The sequence below is a fragment of the Taudactylus pleione genome, unplaced genomic scaffold (assembly GCF_031769625.1).
Source record: "Taudactylus pleione unplaced genomic scaffold, aTauple2 ptg000397bl, whole genome shotgun sequence".
Taxonomy (NCBI): Eukaryota; Metazoa; Chordata; class Amphibia; order Anura; family Myobatrachidae; genus Taudactylus; species Taudactylus pleione.
Window position 1 is genome coordinate 6,641,424 of NW_028284799.1, and position 16,660 is coordinate 6,658,083.

General features: G+C 44.5%; 1 protein-coding gene across 2 annotated transcripts in view; it reads left to right on the forward strand.

Moving 5' to 3' along the window:
* The window catches only part of AP2B1 (adaptor related protein complex 2 subunit beta 1), a 143,301-nt gene that overhangs the window by 93,140 nt on the left and 33,501 nt on the right, over positions 1–16,660 (forward strand). The window contains exons 14-15 of one of the 2 annotated variants that reach the window (XM_088446385.1): positions 6,445–6,637; positions 7,312–7,332. In XM_088446385.1, coding sequence (XP_088302511.1) covers positions 6,445–6,637; positions 7,312–7,332 — 214 coding nt within the window. The remainder of the gene's footprint in view (positions 1–6,444; positions 6,638–7,311; positions 7,333–16,660) is intronic. The other variant, XM_088446386.1, reaches the window with a different exon arrangement.

The window sequence follows — 16,660 nt, forward strand, 5'->3', positions numbered from 1 at the left end:
TAACAGAATGTTATGCTGTATCAAACTCTGGACAATATCAGGGACCCTGTCACCATGACTTGCCATCTATCACACAGGAACAGGGATAGTGATTTTGTTCTCCTGGTTTTCTGTGGCAGATTAATCATTGCTTTAGAACCAAATTGTTTGATACATGCAAGAATGTTATCAATGTGTGTTGGGTTAAGTTTTTAATTTTGTTTTTAGTGGTTGATATTTTTGTCAGCAGAAGATGGCTCACAATACTGTACGGAGCATTTCCTATATTGTCTGTACTTTCATTATTTTAATTCACATGACATGATATATTAATAGGTACAACTGCTGAAAGGTGCACTGCATATACTCTCCTTTGAATACGGTGTCTCAACTATTCCTCCCCATACAGAGGTGACCTCCTAAACCTAGCCTCAATATGTGGCGCGAGCAAGCCGCCAGGTCCTATGCGACTGCGCTGAGCATCTTTTTGCTGAAAATTTGATGCAAAGACACACCAGGAGACTGAACTGATTAATTGAAAATATGTGACACTTGTACATCTGTGTGTGACTGAGTCTGTATACGAAGCACAACAGAAGCTACCATGGAAAAAAGCTGCGACCGCTGCATTGTAGCACTTCCTATGCAGATTCAGACTCGCACACAGATATACAAGTTTTGCATATCAAATTAATCAGTGCAGGCTCCTGGTGCATCCTAGTCGCATTGCTTTGTGACTAAGACACATTTTCAGGCAAATAAAAGATGCTTGGCGCAAGCAGAGTCGCACGGGAGCTGGCACCCAGAGAGGGACTGTTTGGCTTGACTGCAACAATAGTGAATGAGGACACATTTATACATACTGAGCTAAAGTCAATAAATACAGCCTAATGATCTAAGCTCAAGTTAGAGTGATCCCCATGTTAGTGCGAGGATGTTTTGTACAAATAGAGACTGGAGAGGGCCCTCAAAAACACTTGGCACGGTCATCTGCCCTCAAAGTGTGACAGAAGAGAGAGAAATTGAGGTTCTCAGAGACATTAATCGTTGCAAGCCACCAATGTTGCATGAGATTTCTTCTAGAAGAATAGTAGGAGTGACAATTTATAGGGTAAAAGGCTGCAGACTCTCCCCCAGCTAAGGATGCCGTCCTGGTGTTCCCTGGGCTGCTCCTCCTTCACCCTTCTCCCCCTCAGAGACACATGGCAGCCATTTTAGGCATGCAGGTCTCCAAGAATCGCTGGTTCCAGTCTCCCTGTATACCTCTCCCAAGGGCCAGGTCATACAGCACTATTTCATACCAGCCACTGTGGCTTGTGTAGTTGATATTAGTGACCATTGCAGAAAATGTGATTTTTCTTTCTGATTTGTATGTGACTTGTGCTAGCGCTAACTTCTCCTTTTCTATACTGTCAGTTAGAACTATCCCTTTCTTCTACTGTACCCTGTCATACTAAGGTATAGAGGGTCATTGTACCTCACATTGTGAGGGCTATCACATACTTGACACCGCGTTGCACAGTACATGGTGCCAGATCTAACGCGGTTGCACGCTCCCTGGTATCAGATTTAGCGCTTTTGCAACTAACTTGTGCCATATATAGCGCTGTCACTCCAGGGGGGCTACCAGCAGTGCAGTTGCACACTATATTGTGCTACCTTTATATACATATATTGCGCTGTTGCACATCACCTCGTGCCATATATAGCGCTGTCACTCCAGGGGGGCTACCAGCAGTGCAGTTGCACACTATATTGTGCTACCTTTATATACATATATTGCGCTGTTGCACATTACCTCGTGCCATATATAGTGGTGTTGCATACTATATGCTGTAACTTTTAACGCTGTTGCATTCTACATCGGGCCATATATAGCGTTATTTCATATGATATTGGGTCATATATAGCGCGTTTGCACACTACATTGTGCCATATTTCACATACTACAATGTGTTTAATGCATTGTATAGTTACTATGGCGGGCAAAGGAAAGAATAATAAACAGCCTCAGGATCTTGCCCCTATTCTTTTGTCCTGTAAAGCCTGCTCAGCGGGTTTAGCCCCAGGGGACTTTATTCAGGATGGGCTTTGCACTAATTGCTACACAGCCCCTGGTCCCTCAGCCCCGGTGTCTCTCCCTCAGGACCCTCCCTGGGCTGCCTTTTCACAAATGCTGGCAAAATTTTCAGAACACTGAGCGGTCCCCGTAGTGGTTCCCACTCTGGGATGGCCACAGTAGGTACTCCCTGCAAATCCTTTGCCTCCACCATGTGTAGATATGCCGTCTACCTCAGTACAGAGTTTGGCTACTACTTCTACAGCCTTGCAGCAACTGCTACAGAAGGAAAAGCCTTTACCTACCAAACCCTCTAAACAGGCTCGGTTTTCCCCCCAGTACACTCAGTTATCTGATTCTGACATGTGGGCAGGCGGAAAATGCAGACCCCTCTCACTCTGACTCCATCTTCGGAGAAGAGGAGCCATCCTCTAAGCTAGATATACTTTCTCTTGTTAGAGCTGTAAAATCCATTTTACAAATTGAAGAGGATGAACCTGCTCCTAAGAAAAAGAATGCACTTTTTAAACGACAAAAGGTAGTTTTACCAGAGTTCCCTCAATCAGACCAGCTATCTGATCACATGAGTGAAGCATGGATCATGCCTGGTAAAAGGATTCAGTTCCTTTTACCCTCTTCCAGCTATTGATTGCACTAAATGGGAAGTTCCCCCAGCAGTGGATTCTCATGTAACTCGTTTGGTTAAAAATACCACGTTACCCATTCATACTGCTACTTACTTGAAGGAGACTACAGATAGACGTATAGAAGCTTGTCATAAATCCATTTACTCTCTTACAGGAGCGATTACTCGTCCTGCTAGGGCTACGGCCTGGGTGGCAAAAGCCATTGAGAGTTGGGCAGAAGCCCTAGAAGAAACACTTTCCTCTGATGCTTCATGGGAACAACTCTCCTATGTATCTCACTTTAGGGATGCAGCCTCCTACTTAGGTAAGGCAGCTATGGATACGGCTCTCCTGGCCTCCAGGATATCTGCCACTTTGGCAGTGGCCCGTCGTATCGTTTGGCTCGGTTCCTGGAAAGCAGATTCAGATTCAAAATGGGCTCTGGAGTCTCTTCCTTATTCGGGGGACATCGTATTTGGTCCAGAGCTAGATAAAATTGTGACTACCTTGGTGGCCAACAAGACGGCGTTCCCGCCCTCTGCATATAATACAAAGCCTCGCACGTCATCCTTTCGGGCCTTTTGCTCTCAAGGAAAAGCCAAAGGATCAGTCTTTTCCACGGCACCAGACATCAGCCAAGGCCTCCAAGTCTAGGGCCAAATAGGCCTGGGCTACTAGACGTCCACCAGCCAAGTCTACGGACAAGCCTGCAGCCTGACGGGGCATGGGAGGCCGATTTCTTCAATTCGCACAGGTTTGGCATCTACCCACGTCAGATGCCTGGGTAAGAAGTGGTCTCCCACGGATAGGCCCTCTCCTTCCTGAGGTGACCCCCCCCAACAGTTGTTTTGCACAGGACCTCCTTCGGACTCAACCAAGGCCCTGCTGCTCCACAAAGCCGTTAAGTCCTTACTGAATTCAGGAGTAATAACTCGGGCCCCCTCCTTACAGTGGGGCAATTTTCTTTTATTCTACCCTTTTCTTAGTTCGGAAGCCCAATGGGTCTCATCAGCCTATCCTTAATCTCAGATCTCTGAACAAGTTTATTAGGATGCCCAAGTTTCGTATGGAAACTCTCCATTCTATTATCCTAGCTATGGAGCCTGGAGATTTTATGGTTTCCCTGGACATTCAGAACGCTTACCTACATGTGCCTCTGGTTTGCTATACTACAGCAACATTACCAATTTCAGGCTCTACCGTTTGGCCTCTCAATGGCCCCTCATGTTTTTAACAAGATCATGGCAGTCATGGTGGCCTGACTTAGTCGTCAAGGGATCAGACTGCTCCCATACTTGGACGATCTTTTGCTGTTGGCAAGCTCCCCAGAGACTCAATGCCCTCTGCAGTTAACCATTACATTTCTACACATGCACTGTTAGCTGATCAACCGGAAGAAGTCTTCCCTGACACCCTCTCAAAGGATGGTACATTTGGGAGCCCTCATGGACCCTCGAGTTCAGAGAATCTTCCTGATGGCAGACAAGATTTCAGTGATACAGTACTTACAGACTACGCAGACTGCTTCACAGTTGCAGAGTATCGATTCACGCTGCAAGGCAGGCCTTGGGATCAATGGTATCCACCTGTGACATGGTGGAGTGCGCTCAGTTTCACTCCAGGCCCATGCAACACCTGAAGCCTCCCCAGGAGATCCCAGATGATGAGCCTCCCCCCAGAGGTTTGTCTGTCCCTAGCCTGGTGGCTACAGACTCCCCATTTGAACCAGGGTCATCCCTTTTGGATCCCGGAGTGGGCTTACCTCACAGGCCAACACTTCTTCCAGGGCCAATGGTCCCCAATCGAGACAATGTTGCCAGTTAACATCATGGAACTTCGAGCCATATACAGAGCTTCCCACTCTGGCTCAAAATGTTCTGAAAAACAGGGCAGTACAAGTACAGTCTGACAACACCACGGCTGTGGCCTACCTCAAACATCAACGGGGCACTCGAAGTCCTTCAGCAATGACTGAGGTGCCCCGCATTCTCGCATGGGCTGAACGCAATCTCCCAGCCATTTCTGCAGTGTTCATCCCAGTATTCTCAATTGGGAAGCGGATTTCCTCAGAAGTCACGATGTGCATGTAGGAGAATGGTCTCTACACCCAGAAGTGTTTCAGCTTCTGGTGGACAAGTGGGGTCTCCCAGAAGTGGATCTCATGGCCACAAGAACAATCTTTCAGTATACAGAGCAAGAACAAAGGACCCCGACGTGGCCTTCATAGGCGCCTTGTCAGTGACATGGACTATCCAGTTGGCATATCTCTTCCCTCCAGATCCCTACTTACTCGAGTGCTTCGGAAATTCAGGCAGGAAGGAGGCACAGTCCTTTTAATAGCTCCGGTTTGGCCCAGACATCATTGGTACTCGGATCTTCTAAGACTCTCCATAGACTTTCCTCTTCAACTTCCTCTACGAGTAGACCTGTTATCTCAGGGACCCTTTCTGCATCCGGACCTAGCCCGTCTGTCTTTAAGGGCTTGGCTCTCGAGACTTCCCACCGGCTAAGGGATTTTCTAGCTCTGTGGTCCAGACCATGCTTAGAGCACGTAAACCGGCCTCACCTAGGATTTACCACAGAATCTGGCATTTATATTTCCAATGGTGTGCTACTTGAAACTATGACCCTCAGGTCTTAAGTTTCTCTAATTCTTGCCTTTCTTCAGGCTGGACTGGATCTAGGCCTCCGCCTAGCATCTATCAAAGAGCAAGTTTAAGCTTTATCTCTCTGATTTCAGCGCAAGATTGCAAGATTACCTAAGTCCCAGGAAATTGCCCTGCTTATGTGTGAATGGTACTCCTGGACTGCACCAAGCAGCTTTTACATTGATTTGGCAGCGCAGTGTGTCCTATAAGACGCCCAGCGCTGCTGCTTTGAGTTGACAGCGTGGACGTTCAGCGCTGCTGCTTTGAGTTGGCAGCGCAGAGTGTCCTATAGGACGCTCAGTGCTGCTGCTCACCACCCCCAGCGCCGGACACCGGGGACACCCGCCGGTGGGTTTTTGCCACAGCGGGCCACCCACACTCCCGCTGGACCACCAGGGCACATTTAAATAATTTAATAATAATAAAATAAAATCAGCGGCAGCCGGAGAGGGGATAGGCGAGGAGAGGCAGGTAATATTAAAAACTAAAAAACCCTGCTTTTGTCTGAAAGGGGTCTACCTGGGAATTTCCCGGGTAGACGTTGTAGTGTGAAAGGGGGGTCTAGACCAAATACCTGGGAATTTGCACAGGAGAAATTCCCGGGTCTGAGCAGGAATTTCCCGGGTCGCATGTCTGAAAGGAGTATAACTCATAGTTCAATGGAAAATGCTCCCTTATTTTTGCATATAATAAGCTTCCCACTGGAACATCTTTATAAATGCTGGAGTTTTGTTTTCCGTTCTTTTAGGGGATAAATGTGCAATACCATAGAGTTTATATGTCTTCTCTGCAAATGTAATCCATGTTCTGTCTGTTAGGATTCTCTATATACATTGTCTATGACTAATATATATAATTTATACATAGCTGCCAGTGTATCTTCCTGAAGCCCCTGACATCACCCATGGGACAGTCATACCCCCCTCCATTGTCATTTCATTTGAACTGAGTTGCAGAAATATATTTTTGCATTATTCTAATCAAATCTGTTGATGTCAACAAGATGGCACAGCATAAGGTCCATCTGTACACAGGGGATTAGGTGTGGCATTTAAAAACCGAGCAGTTGAAGATAGCTGTTAAGTAGTGGTACTCTACTTCTGTAATCTAATACAAATGTATTTATTCCTAGTATTGATATCGGTGACAGCCCTGTAGGTCCCGCTCCAGCTACCACTCTCGAGCAGCCACAGGTCATTCCTTCACAAGGAGACCTCTTGGGTGATCTTCTCAATTTAGACCTGGGACCTCCAGGAAATGTGCCACAAGTGTCCACAATGCAGATGGGAGCTGTGGATCTGCTTGGTGGAGGTCTAGATAGTCTGGTAAGTGGCTTCATTCACTGTTATACAACTGTTGACTGGGAAAAGGCACTACATGCGCCACAGTTTTATTGGTATTATAGTTAAACAAGAAAGCAAAACAGTCACTGTATGTTCAACTGCTGTTTTAAGTTCATTGCTACCCATCTTCAGCAAATTTCCTCGTCTGGGTTGTGAGGATTACATGTTAATTTGGTATTTAAATGAAAGCTAATAATACATTCTCTCTGACCTAATTCTCAGCACTATAAAAGAAAAAAAAAAACAATCTGTTTTTGCTAGATATGCAGAAAAGGAGACCAATGTAATGTGTTATTACTAATTACGTTTATGTGCTTTATGCATTTTGTGTCATCTTTCAGAAGTAGAAATATACAGTATTCCAGACTATTACAGTGACTGCGTTCCCTGACTCATAAAGGGTTAAAGCATGACTTTTGTAGATCAATACATCCTGTTTCTAATTGTGTCAGGAACATCCTGTCCTCACCCAAACACTACAAGCAGCACTCATGCTGGTGGCATCAGGGCAGTATCTGCACTTTTCAGCTGGTAATTGTTGGGGATGTTACATTCGCTGTTGTAGGCACTGATTGTTGTTTTCTATAGTTCAGCTGTCTGTTCGCTGACAGTAACCTTTCTGCTTCTTTCCTCCTGTGTTCCGCCTACCCTTGCAGATGGGAGAGGATACGCAATGGGTAACTGGTTCTAACTCTGTAGTATTGTGATAAAATGGCATTATCCTTCTCTCCTCCCTCTATTGGTTTCCATTATAGAGTCTCTCATCAGGCAGCTCACATGCATGATCCCTAGCATTCAGCTTTGAACACTATGTTCAAAAGCATACAGTTTCTTAGCCTGACAAAACACAGCCCCTGTCTTCCCTTGCACCGATTACTGTAGCACAATACATAACCTTGTATAGATATGCCATTATTTCTCCCATGTTGCCTGCTTCAACTTTCTTCTATGTGACTCTTGTCATTCAAACCATTTCTTCCAGATATTTACATTAAGCATTAAGTTCTGTTATTGTTAAATGTATTACTTTACTAATAATGTAGTACAAGTCTTGGATTAGCCTTTCAGCAGATACGGTAGAACTTGACTCATCTTTTGTGATAATAAACCACTAGTTAGCTATATGGATAATTTGGTTCAGCTGATTAAAACTGTTATGTCCAGCAATTCAAAGAAGCCAGGAATTGGCATCATACATGACATTAACTTATTGGGGGTGATTCAACTGAATTATCTCCCCGATTAAGGTGGCCGGGAACTAATTCAATTGTTTTGGGCGACCAGCCCAGAGGCTGCACTTATCATGGATTTCTGCTCGCGCCCTCCCGAGGAGCGAGCACAAATCCACGGAAAATAGGGCTTTGGTGCTGGACGTGAGTGCAGGACGCACCTTAAGTGCATAGCGTCCAGCATTTAGCACGGGAGAAGCCTCTTAACATTTAAAATCCCGTGAATTAGAGCGTGAGAATGCTGCAGCACGGGGCTGATTGCGCAAACAATTTAATTAGCTACCCGGCTACTTTAGAAGGGAGTTAATTCTCTTAAACAATTGAATTGCCCACATTATTTTGTATTGTAAAGGTAGAGATTGGTGTGTTATTTGTCATTATGTAAACATCAGTGACATTATTTTTTGTGCAGTTTGCGCCTTTTAAGTCCAGAATTATTTGTGTGCATGTTTTGAAGATTTTATTATATGTATTTGTATATGCAGTACTATTTTTGTATGAAAAACAAACCTAAAGTGCTGAGGGTCCTGTGACCAGTTGAATGTCTCCCTGGTCATTAAACTAGCTGGATGGAGTAGCCTGTTGGTGCAAGTTTTAGACAGGAGCGTTAAAATTAACTTGCGATGCTGATAGAAGGACTTTCTGTTTCTGTCCTGTACTTGGTACCATTGAGTAACATCAGTAAAAAAAGCACGGTATATGATTATATGTAAGTAAATATTTGTTGTAAACCAATCTATGCTGTAATTCAGCAATGGTTTTAGAGATTTAAGTGTATACATATTCAACTAGCTATACACACATACTGTGTTAACATGTTTTTATTCTGAATTTTAAGGAGTTTGAGAAATTCGCCCTGGTTTTGAAAGTGGCAGCTGTTTTTTATTGGGATATTTCTTTTGGAATATTTATATTCGTGTAATATTTATTAATTGCCAGATTGTGTAGTTATTTGAAAATTAATTAACTTCACAGTAAAATGGCACTATTCTAGTGTTGTAAAGTCATCCTATAACGTATTTTTTCAAGATGAATAAGCACACCGTGTTAGTCTTTTGTACAAGGTGAACCACTTAAAACCAGCCCTCTTAACTGGCCCACCTTAAACCCAGAGCGCAACAACTATTGGTGGTTAGTGTATTCTTTCGTAGTGCATGTCTTTATGGTCAGAACCAAGCATTTGATATTATGAAAATAAAAGTAAGTACTACAGTACTTTCTTGGTTTTCTTTCCTTACCGCATTAATGGTACCCTACATTTCTTATTCAGGGTACATAGGGATCCACAGGGATGTGGTTGGAGTGATCCAGGCACCAAACAGTTAAGCTTTTAGCTCCTAGGATGCCTCTGGTCCTCCTCCATGTATACCCCACCACCAGCCATAGGCATTCAGTTGTTCGTTTCGTACGGCAGGATTCAGACGTACCTGTGTAACAGGGGACTGCTAAGGCCGTCCCAAACTTTTATTTTCTATGTGTTTGAGTTAGCAGTGCTGAGCGTCTGTATTAAGACGCATGCACTGCGACTCAGTCTACCTCCCATTGGCAGCAACACCAGTAACGTCTCTGGTGATTTCAGCGGGTCATGGCAGAGCTTGCTAGCAGCGATGCTGGGGCCTGGACTGCAACCGGATGAATGGAGATGTCAGGTAAGGCGATTTCTCGCTTACGGGGAATCGCACACAGGAGTCCTTGCTTCCTGCGCTGGAGACGCACCATAAGCCGCTACAATGAGGGCCCGGTGTGTCCGCTCCCTCGCTATACTATTGGGGCCTTATCGTCTGACGCCGGGGATCGGCAGCAGATACTTCTGCTACGGTCGGTTGATGTGGCTTAGGGGAGGTAAGCTCTCCCCCGGCAGCTCCTCCCCAGACGCAGATCCATGAAAGGTTTATGGGAGTCTGAGTCGCGCCTCCTACCCTCCTTGTGTAAATGAGACACTCACAGTCCATTATCTGTGCTCTGCTGAAGCGATTTGGTCTCAGGAGGTTTTTGGGTCAGTCTCCCTGTATACATCTCCCTCAGGTCAGGTATATGGTGCTCTGTCTCCTACCAAGCCTTGTGTTTGAGTAGTTGATTCAGAGTCTACTGCAACTAAATTACATATGCATTGTATGTGACTGTTTGCTAGCTGCTGTGTTTATACTGCCTTTTATTTCTGACTGTCAGTTATAACTATCACTATTTTTTCTCCTCATCCCTCTTGTACAGGTGGATGGGGGTTTTTCTGTTTACTTCATATTTACTAGTATTTGTGGAGGCTGTCACATTGCATTGCATTGTTACCTTTTATTATGGAATATGCAAAAGGTAAAGGGAAACAGGAGGTTGAGGCCTCTGTGCTGGTTTCAGGTAAATCCTGTTTGGCAGGCTTGTCCCCTAAGGACTTTATACTGGATGGTTGGTGTGCTGTCTGTTATTAAAAACCACATCACATGTCCAGTCTACCAGCCCGGGTACAGGAGCCATCTTGGGTACCTCCTTGTCCCAGGTGATGACGCAGCTAGTGGATCATTTGGCTACTCCTACACTGCCTACTTTAATGGGATACTCAAAGCATGCTATGTTTGTCCCTCCTATACATCCTTCCTGGTTGGATGTTTATACTTACTCAGGTCAGAGTATGACGGCTGTTATGAACAGACTGGTAGGCACTAAGGCACTTAAGCAGACGTTCGTTTTTTTATGTCTGCTCAGCATGTAGATTCAGACACATCATCGGAGGAATCAGATGATGCGCCGGGTTCTTCTGCCGAGTCTAGCTCAGGAGAGGAGGACCATCCTTATACAGTGGATGTCTTTTCTTTGGTGAGGGTGGTCAAATCAATCCTAAGTATACAGGATGATGTGCCGGCTCCTAGAGAGAAGGCTCTGGTATTTAAACACCAGAAGATGGTAAAACCTGAGTTTCCTAAATCTGAGGGGGGGGGGGGACGGTCTGCTCACTGAACTGATGGAAGAGGCGTGGAGTAACCAGGATAAACGGAAAGATTAGCATCTTTGTATCCTTTCCCGGCTACTGAATGTACTAAGTGGGAAGTCCCTCCTACCGTGGACTCTCAGGTAACACGTAGTCAGGAACACTACGTTGCTTATTCCGTCAGCATCTCCTCTTAAAGATCCTACAGATTAGGAAAATTGAAACATGTCTTAAAGCAGTATTTTCATCATATTGAGCTGTTATTTGACCAGCTGGAGCTTGGGTGTCCAAGGCTATTGAAGAAAGGACGAGGACATTGGAGGATACTCTACCAATTCTACCAGAGAACAGCTGACATATATCTCCCACATAAGGGAATCGGCCCCTATGTGGGAGAAGCTGCAATAGATGTTGGGCTCCTAGCTTCTAAAGCATCGTCCGCCTTGGTTGTGGCTCGTAGAGCCTTTTTTTTTTTTTTAAGGTCCTGGAAAGCAGATGCGGGGTCAAGAAGGCTCTGGAATCTGCAAATTGAAAAAGTATATTTCCAAAGTAAGGACTACTGGCCTCAAATAACAACAGACGCCTGGGTTAGAGAAGTGGTTTTTCAGGTGTATGCTCTCATTTTTCGGAGACATCCTCCCCATAAGTTTTTCGCACGAACTCCGCCATCGGTATCTATCAGGAACTTGGCCCTACAGGAGGCCATTTACTCCCTGCTGCAGGCAGGGGTGATCAGCCCAGTTCCTGTGGTTCAGCAGGGAAAGGATGATTATTCCAATTTATTTTTGGTTCAGAAACAGAATGGGTCTCGCCCTATTCTAAATCTGAAAACCCTCAATAGGGTTATCTGTGTATCCAAGTTCCGTATGGAAACTCTTCGATCAATGGAACCTGGGGATTTTTTTTTGGCTTCTCTGGACATTCAGGGTGCGTACTTCCATGTGCCGATTTAAGCCATCTCACCAATAATTTCTACGGGTTGCTGTCCTGAAGCAACATTACCAATTTTAGGCACTGCACTTTGGGTTCTCGACGGTCCCGTGTGTCTTCACCAAAATAATAGCAGTGATGACTGCCTATTTCAGGCTTCAGGGAATCCGAATACGGCCATACCTGGATGGGTCTTCTGATAATGACATAGTCTCCAGTAATTCTACAACACCATCTACAACTGACATGGCCTGCCTACAGAAGCACGGCTGGATAATCGATTGGAAGAAATCTTCTCTGTCTCCAATACAGCAGATGGTACATCTGGGGGCACTTCTGGATTCTCGGGCATAAAGGGTGTTTCTGCCAGAGGACAAGACTGTGGCCCTGTCATTGCAAGTGCGCAAATTGCACCGCAATCAAAGGGTATCCATTCTATCAGCGATGCAGGTCTTGGGGTAGATGGTATCCACCCTCGACATGGTGAAATATGCTCCATTCCACTCCAGCCTTTGCAGCAATTGATTTTCTCCAGATGGTACCAGAGGATCCTTCTCATGCGTCTCTCTCTCTCTCTCTCTCTCTCTCTCTCTCGTGGTGGCTACATAAGAATCATCTGGATAAAGGTCGCCCATTCTGGATCCGAGATGGGGTGTTTTTAACCACGGACGCGGATGGGGAGAGGTGACAGGTCATCGCACCTTTCAGGGAAAACGGACAAATCAGGAAAGTTATCTGCCCATAAACATTCTGTAGCTTCAAGCAGTATACAAAGCACTCGTCATGGCACAGGACCTGCTTCATGGCAGGCCTGTCCAGATCCAGTTTGACAACACGACCACAGTAGCCAATCCCAATCATCAGGGAGGCACGCAAAGTCATGCAGCCATGAGGGAAGTGACAAAAATTCTGGTTTGGACAGAACGTCATCTTCCAGCTATTGCTGCAATATTCATCTAGGGAGTTCTCAATTGGGAAGCTGACTTCCTAAGTCATCAGGATATACATGTCAGAGAGTGGGTTCTCCTCCTGGGGGTTTTTCAACTCCTGGTGGACAAATGGGACCTATAAGACATAGATCTCATGGAATCATGTCACAACCACAAGGTCTCCAGGTATGGGTCAGGACTAAGGAACCCTCAGCCGCCTTCAGGGACGCACTGGAAGTAAGATTGGATTTCAAGCTGGCGTATCTGTTTCCTGAAATTTCCCTCCTCCCAAGGATCCTCAGGAAATTCAAGCAGGAAGGGGGAACAGTAATACTAGTGTCTCCTGCTTGGCCTAGATGTCATTGGTTCACCAGCACACAGAATCTATTCATAAATAGTCAGTTTCCTCTTCCTCTATGGCTGGATCTGTTAGTGCTGGGTCCCTGTCTGCATCCGGACTTACCTCGTCTGTCCTTGATGGGGTGGCTCTTAAGGCTTCCATCTTAAGAGCCAAAGATTTCTCCAGCTCTGTGATTTAAAAGATGCTTAGGGCACAAAAGCCTTCCTCAGCCCGCATCTGTTAGAGTTTGACATTCTGTTGGGTGTTCCCTCAAGAAAGTATGACCCTAAGGTTTTAGGTTTTCCCGGGTACTTATTTTTTTCTAGGCTGGGTTAGACTTTTGTATCTGCCTAGCCACCCTGAGAGTGCAGGTTTCTGCACTGTCAGTCTGGTTCCAGAAGAGAATTGCATCTTGGCCGGATATTAGAATTATTTTTTTCAGGGGGTTCTCCCAGTTCAGCCACCTTTTGTAAAACTGGTAGCACTGTGAGATTTGCCTTTGGTTCTCAAGGGACTACAAGCTCCCCAATTGGAACCTCTGGACCCTGTAGATTAGAAGAGGTTGACAGCGAAGACATTTTTTTTTTGTCCTTGCTATCTCTTATTTTTTTCACTAGGTTAGAGCTGTCCTCCGTACAGGGGAGGGTTACCTTTCTAAGGTAGTTCTCCATCTTCATGTGAATGAAGAAATTGTGGTTTCAGCTTTTTCAGTCTTCAGATCTTTCTGTAGGTGAAATCTTCCTGGATATGGTTCGTGCTCTCCGTATATATGTGGAGCGTACAAACTCTCTCAGAAAATAGGTAGCTCTTTTTGTGTTATATGATTTTCACGAACAAGGTTGGCCAGCCAATAAACAAACTCTGGCTCGATGGTTACTTATGATGATCTCCCAGGTTTACACTAAGGCTGATCTCACTGTCCCAAACACAGCGACAGGATATTCTGCTTGGTCTGTGGAACAATCGTGGGCATTTCATCGTGGTGCCTATGTTGAACATTTGTACAAGACAACCACGTGGTCTTACGTCCACACTTTTTTTTTTTAGGTTATACGCCTTTTGATGTTTTTGCCTCTCAGAATGCTTCCTTTTGGGCGAAGAGTTTTCCTTTCTGCTCAGGAACGTCCCCCAACCTTAGGGGAACTGCTTTGGGACATCCCCATTGGTATCCCTGTGGATCCCTATGGACCCTGAAGAAGAAAATAAGAGTTATGGTAGACGTACCATTGATGACTCTTTTTCTTTGAAGTCCACAGGGCATCCACCATGATGCGCTTCGCTTCATTGGGTAATTTTTTTCTGGCATGGATTCACTCATATTGTGAGAGTGTTTCTGGTGTATGATTGTTCTTCCTTCTCCTCTTTCCTCTTTCCTTCTCCTGCCTTGGGCTTCTTTACAGAACTGAATGCCTGTGGCCGGGGGCGGGGTATACTGTATATGGTGGAGGACCAGAGTCATCCTGGGAGCTGAAAGCTTAACTGTTTGGTCCTGGATCACTCCAACCACATTATCCCCATGGTATCCTGTGGACTTTGAATAAAAAGTGTTACCAAAGTAACTCTTATTTTGTCGCAAAGCCATTCTTGAGGTGGGCTGGTTTTAAGTGGCTTATCCTGTATTTGAAACTTAGAATGTGAATTGCAGCAAATAATACGTTAATTATTGCTACATTGTTAATTATTGCTTCTAGGCGTACATGCTAGAAATAGGGACTTCAGCACTACCCGTGTTCAATCAGTTAACTGACCAATTTTATTGTACCAAAAACAGCTCAGATATTGATGTTTTTTATCTAATAATGTCTGAAATTTTTTTTTAATAAAATGTATATGTTTATAAAAATACGTGTCTATAAGCACCCATTATAAAATAACCTCTCACCCTCTCATCAGAAATAGCCCCTCCCGATTGAAAAAGATCCCCAGTATCAATACTCTTTCCCCCCCCCCCCCCAGTTGTAATAGCTTCCTGTGTCAATGGGCCCCCACTGTTTAGTGCCTCACCTCCCCATGTGTCACTATGCATTTATTTATTTTTAATTTCCCACAGACAAAAAAAAGATTTAGTGGGCAGAACCCACCCCTGCCCCGCTCTCTCATCAAAATATTTCTGCTCGGAGGGTAACTGTTCTCCTCTTCGCACCTTTACTTTAGGCACATATGCCCCACAGTGCCGTTCGCACGACATTCTGGGGCGCAATTTTGGAAGTGATTTTGATGGTCACAGACTGCAGTGTCAATCCTAGGCGTCCTTCATTAGACAAGGGGAACACAGCAGGACAGCACTAACACATGAGGTGCGACCTGGACAGGTAACGCACTCCTGGCTGCGGTCGCATCTCAAGTGTTAGTGCCAAGCAAGTGGTTAAAGGGAAACTAAAGTCAAACAGGAATTGAAGTTGAGTAATTAAATCAGCTTGTTTTATTAAGGATGATAGTGGGTCTTTTAGGATAATTAAAGTTCATGAAAGTGTGGACCTTTCTCTCCTGACTTTCTTGATAATGAATCCTCAGATTGAACATGTTCCACAAATTGCCAAACACTTTCAAATGTATCACTTTTTTAAATTCTTGGTATTGAATGCAGCAGCGACCTTTAGTATAGATTTTAGGTTATTTTTGTCCCCAGGCCTCCTCTCTGGTATGTCACAGAGTCTGAAAACCATTCTTACCAATGAACGCCTTACTGACTCACGCTATCACTTATGTTAGGGAGTTTTGTGCCTGCTCCATTTATTAAGCACAAGCCAACTCATTGTGGAATCATACTTCCTAAACGCAAATAAAACACAATTAGCAACTGCATGTGAAACATGTTTGCATTTCACATGTAGTTTCACTGGCATTTGCTCAAAACAAACGCCAGTGGATACAAGGCCTGAGAATATTGGCTCATTTATATGATGCTTTCAGCCTCACTGAACCAGCTCCAACTTGCATGTAGACGATATGCTGCTTGTTTTGTAACACATACTAGTGGAAGTACTTCATTTAAAGAGTGCTTTCTTTCTCAGCAAATCACTGCAAGTGCTTACAGCTACATTGTGTTTATTTTATTCTTCTAAACTCTCTGGGGACAATTCTTCCCAGACAGTTTCCCTGCCAAGAGGCTTGAGATAGCCGCTGAATGCCGGAAAGGGCTTGGGTCTGAGCCACTGCAGTGACCACATCCAAGCATCAAGAGCCATGTTTACACCTTTGATACCTATTAAGCTGGCACAGGACTACATCAAGTTCTGATTTTGGGTTTAGTGGCTCAAGTTCATTGGTAAGAAATAGGACTTGGAAGCATTTTGGTTACTTTGTAAAATCATGGTACATGAGGTTCACCACCAATAAAGGTTGCTTTATAGCAGCCTTTACTGTACAATATAAATAGGTTTGCAAATACTAAAAAAATTTTACTCAACCCATGAACCTAGTTAAAGATCATGGAAATAGGGGCAAAATTAGGTGAAATGTTTAGTTGGTGCATTCTTCATAAGTCTGTCACTTTTATAATTTTTATACTGGATCAGCCGGCTCCAAAGTTAATGCGAATAAACATACTACATTGCTGTCTTACTCAAAAGGTGGTTCTCAGCTAGAGTAAGTTTACTCCCTTGAGAATACCATAAAAAGATTACAATTTTGAAATTAATTAGTAAATCAAATACT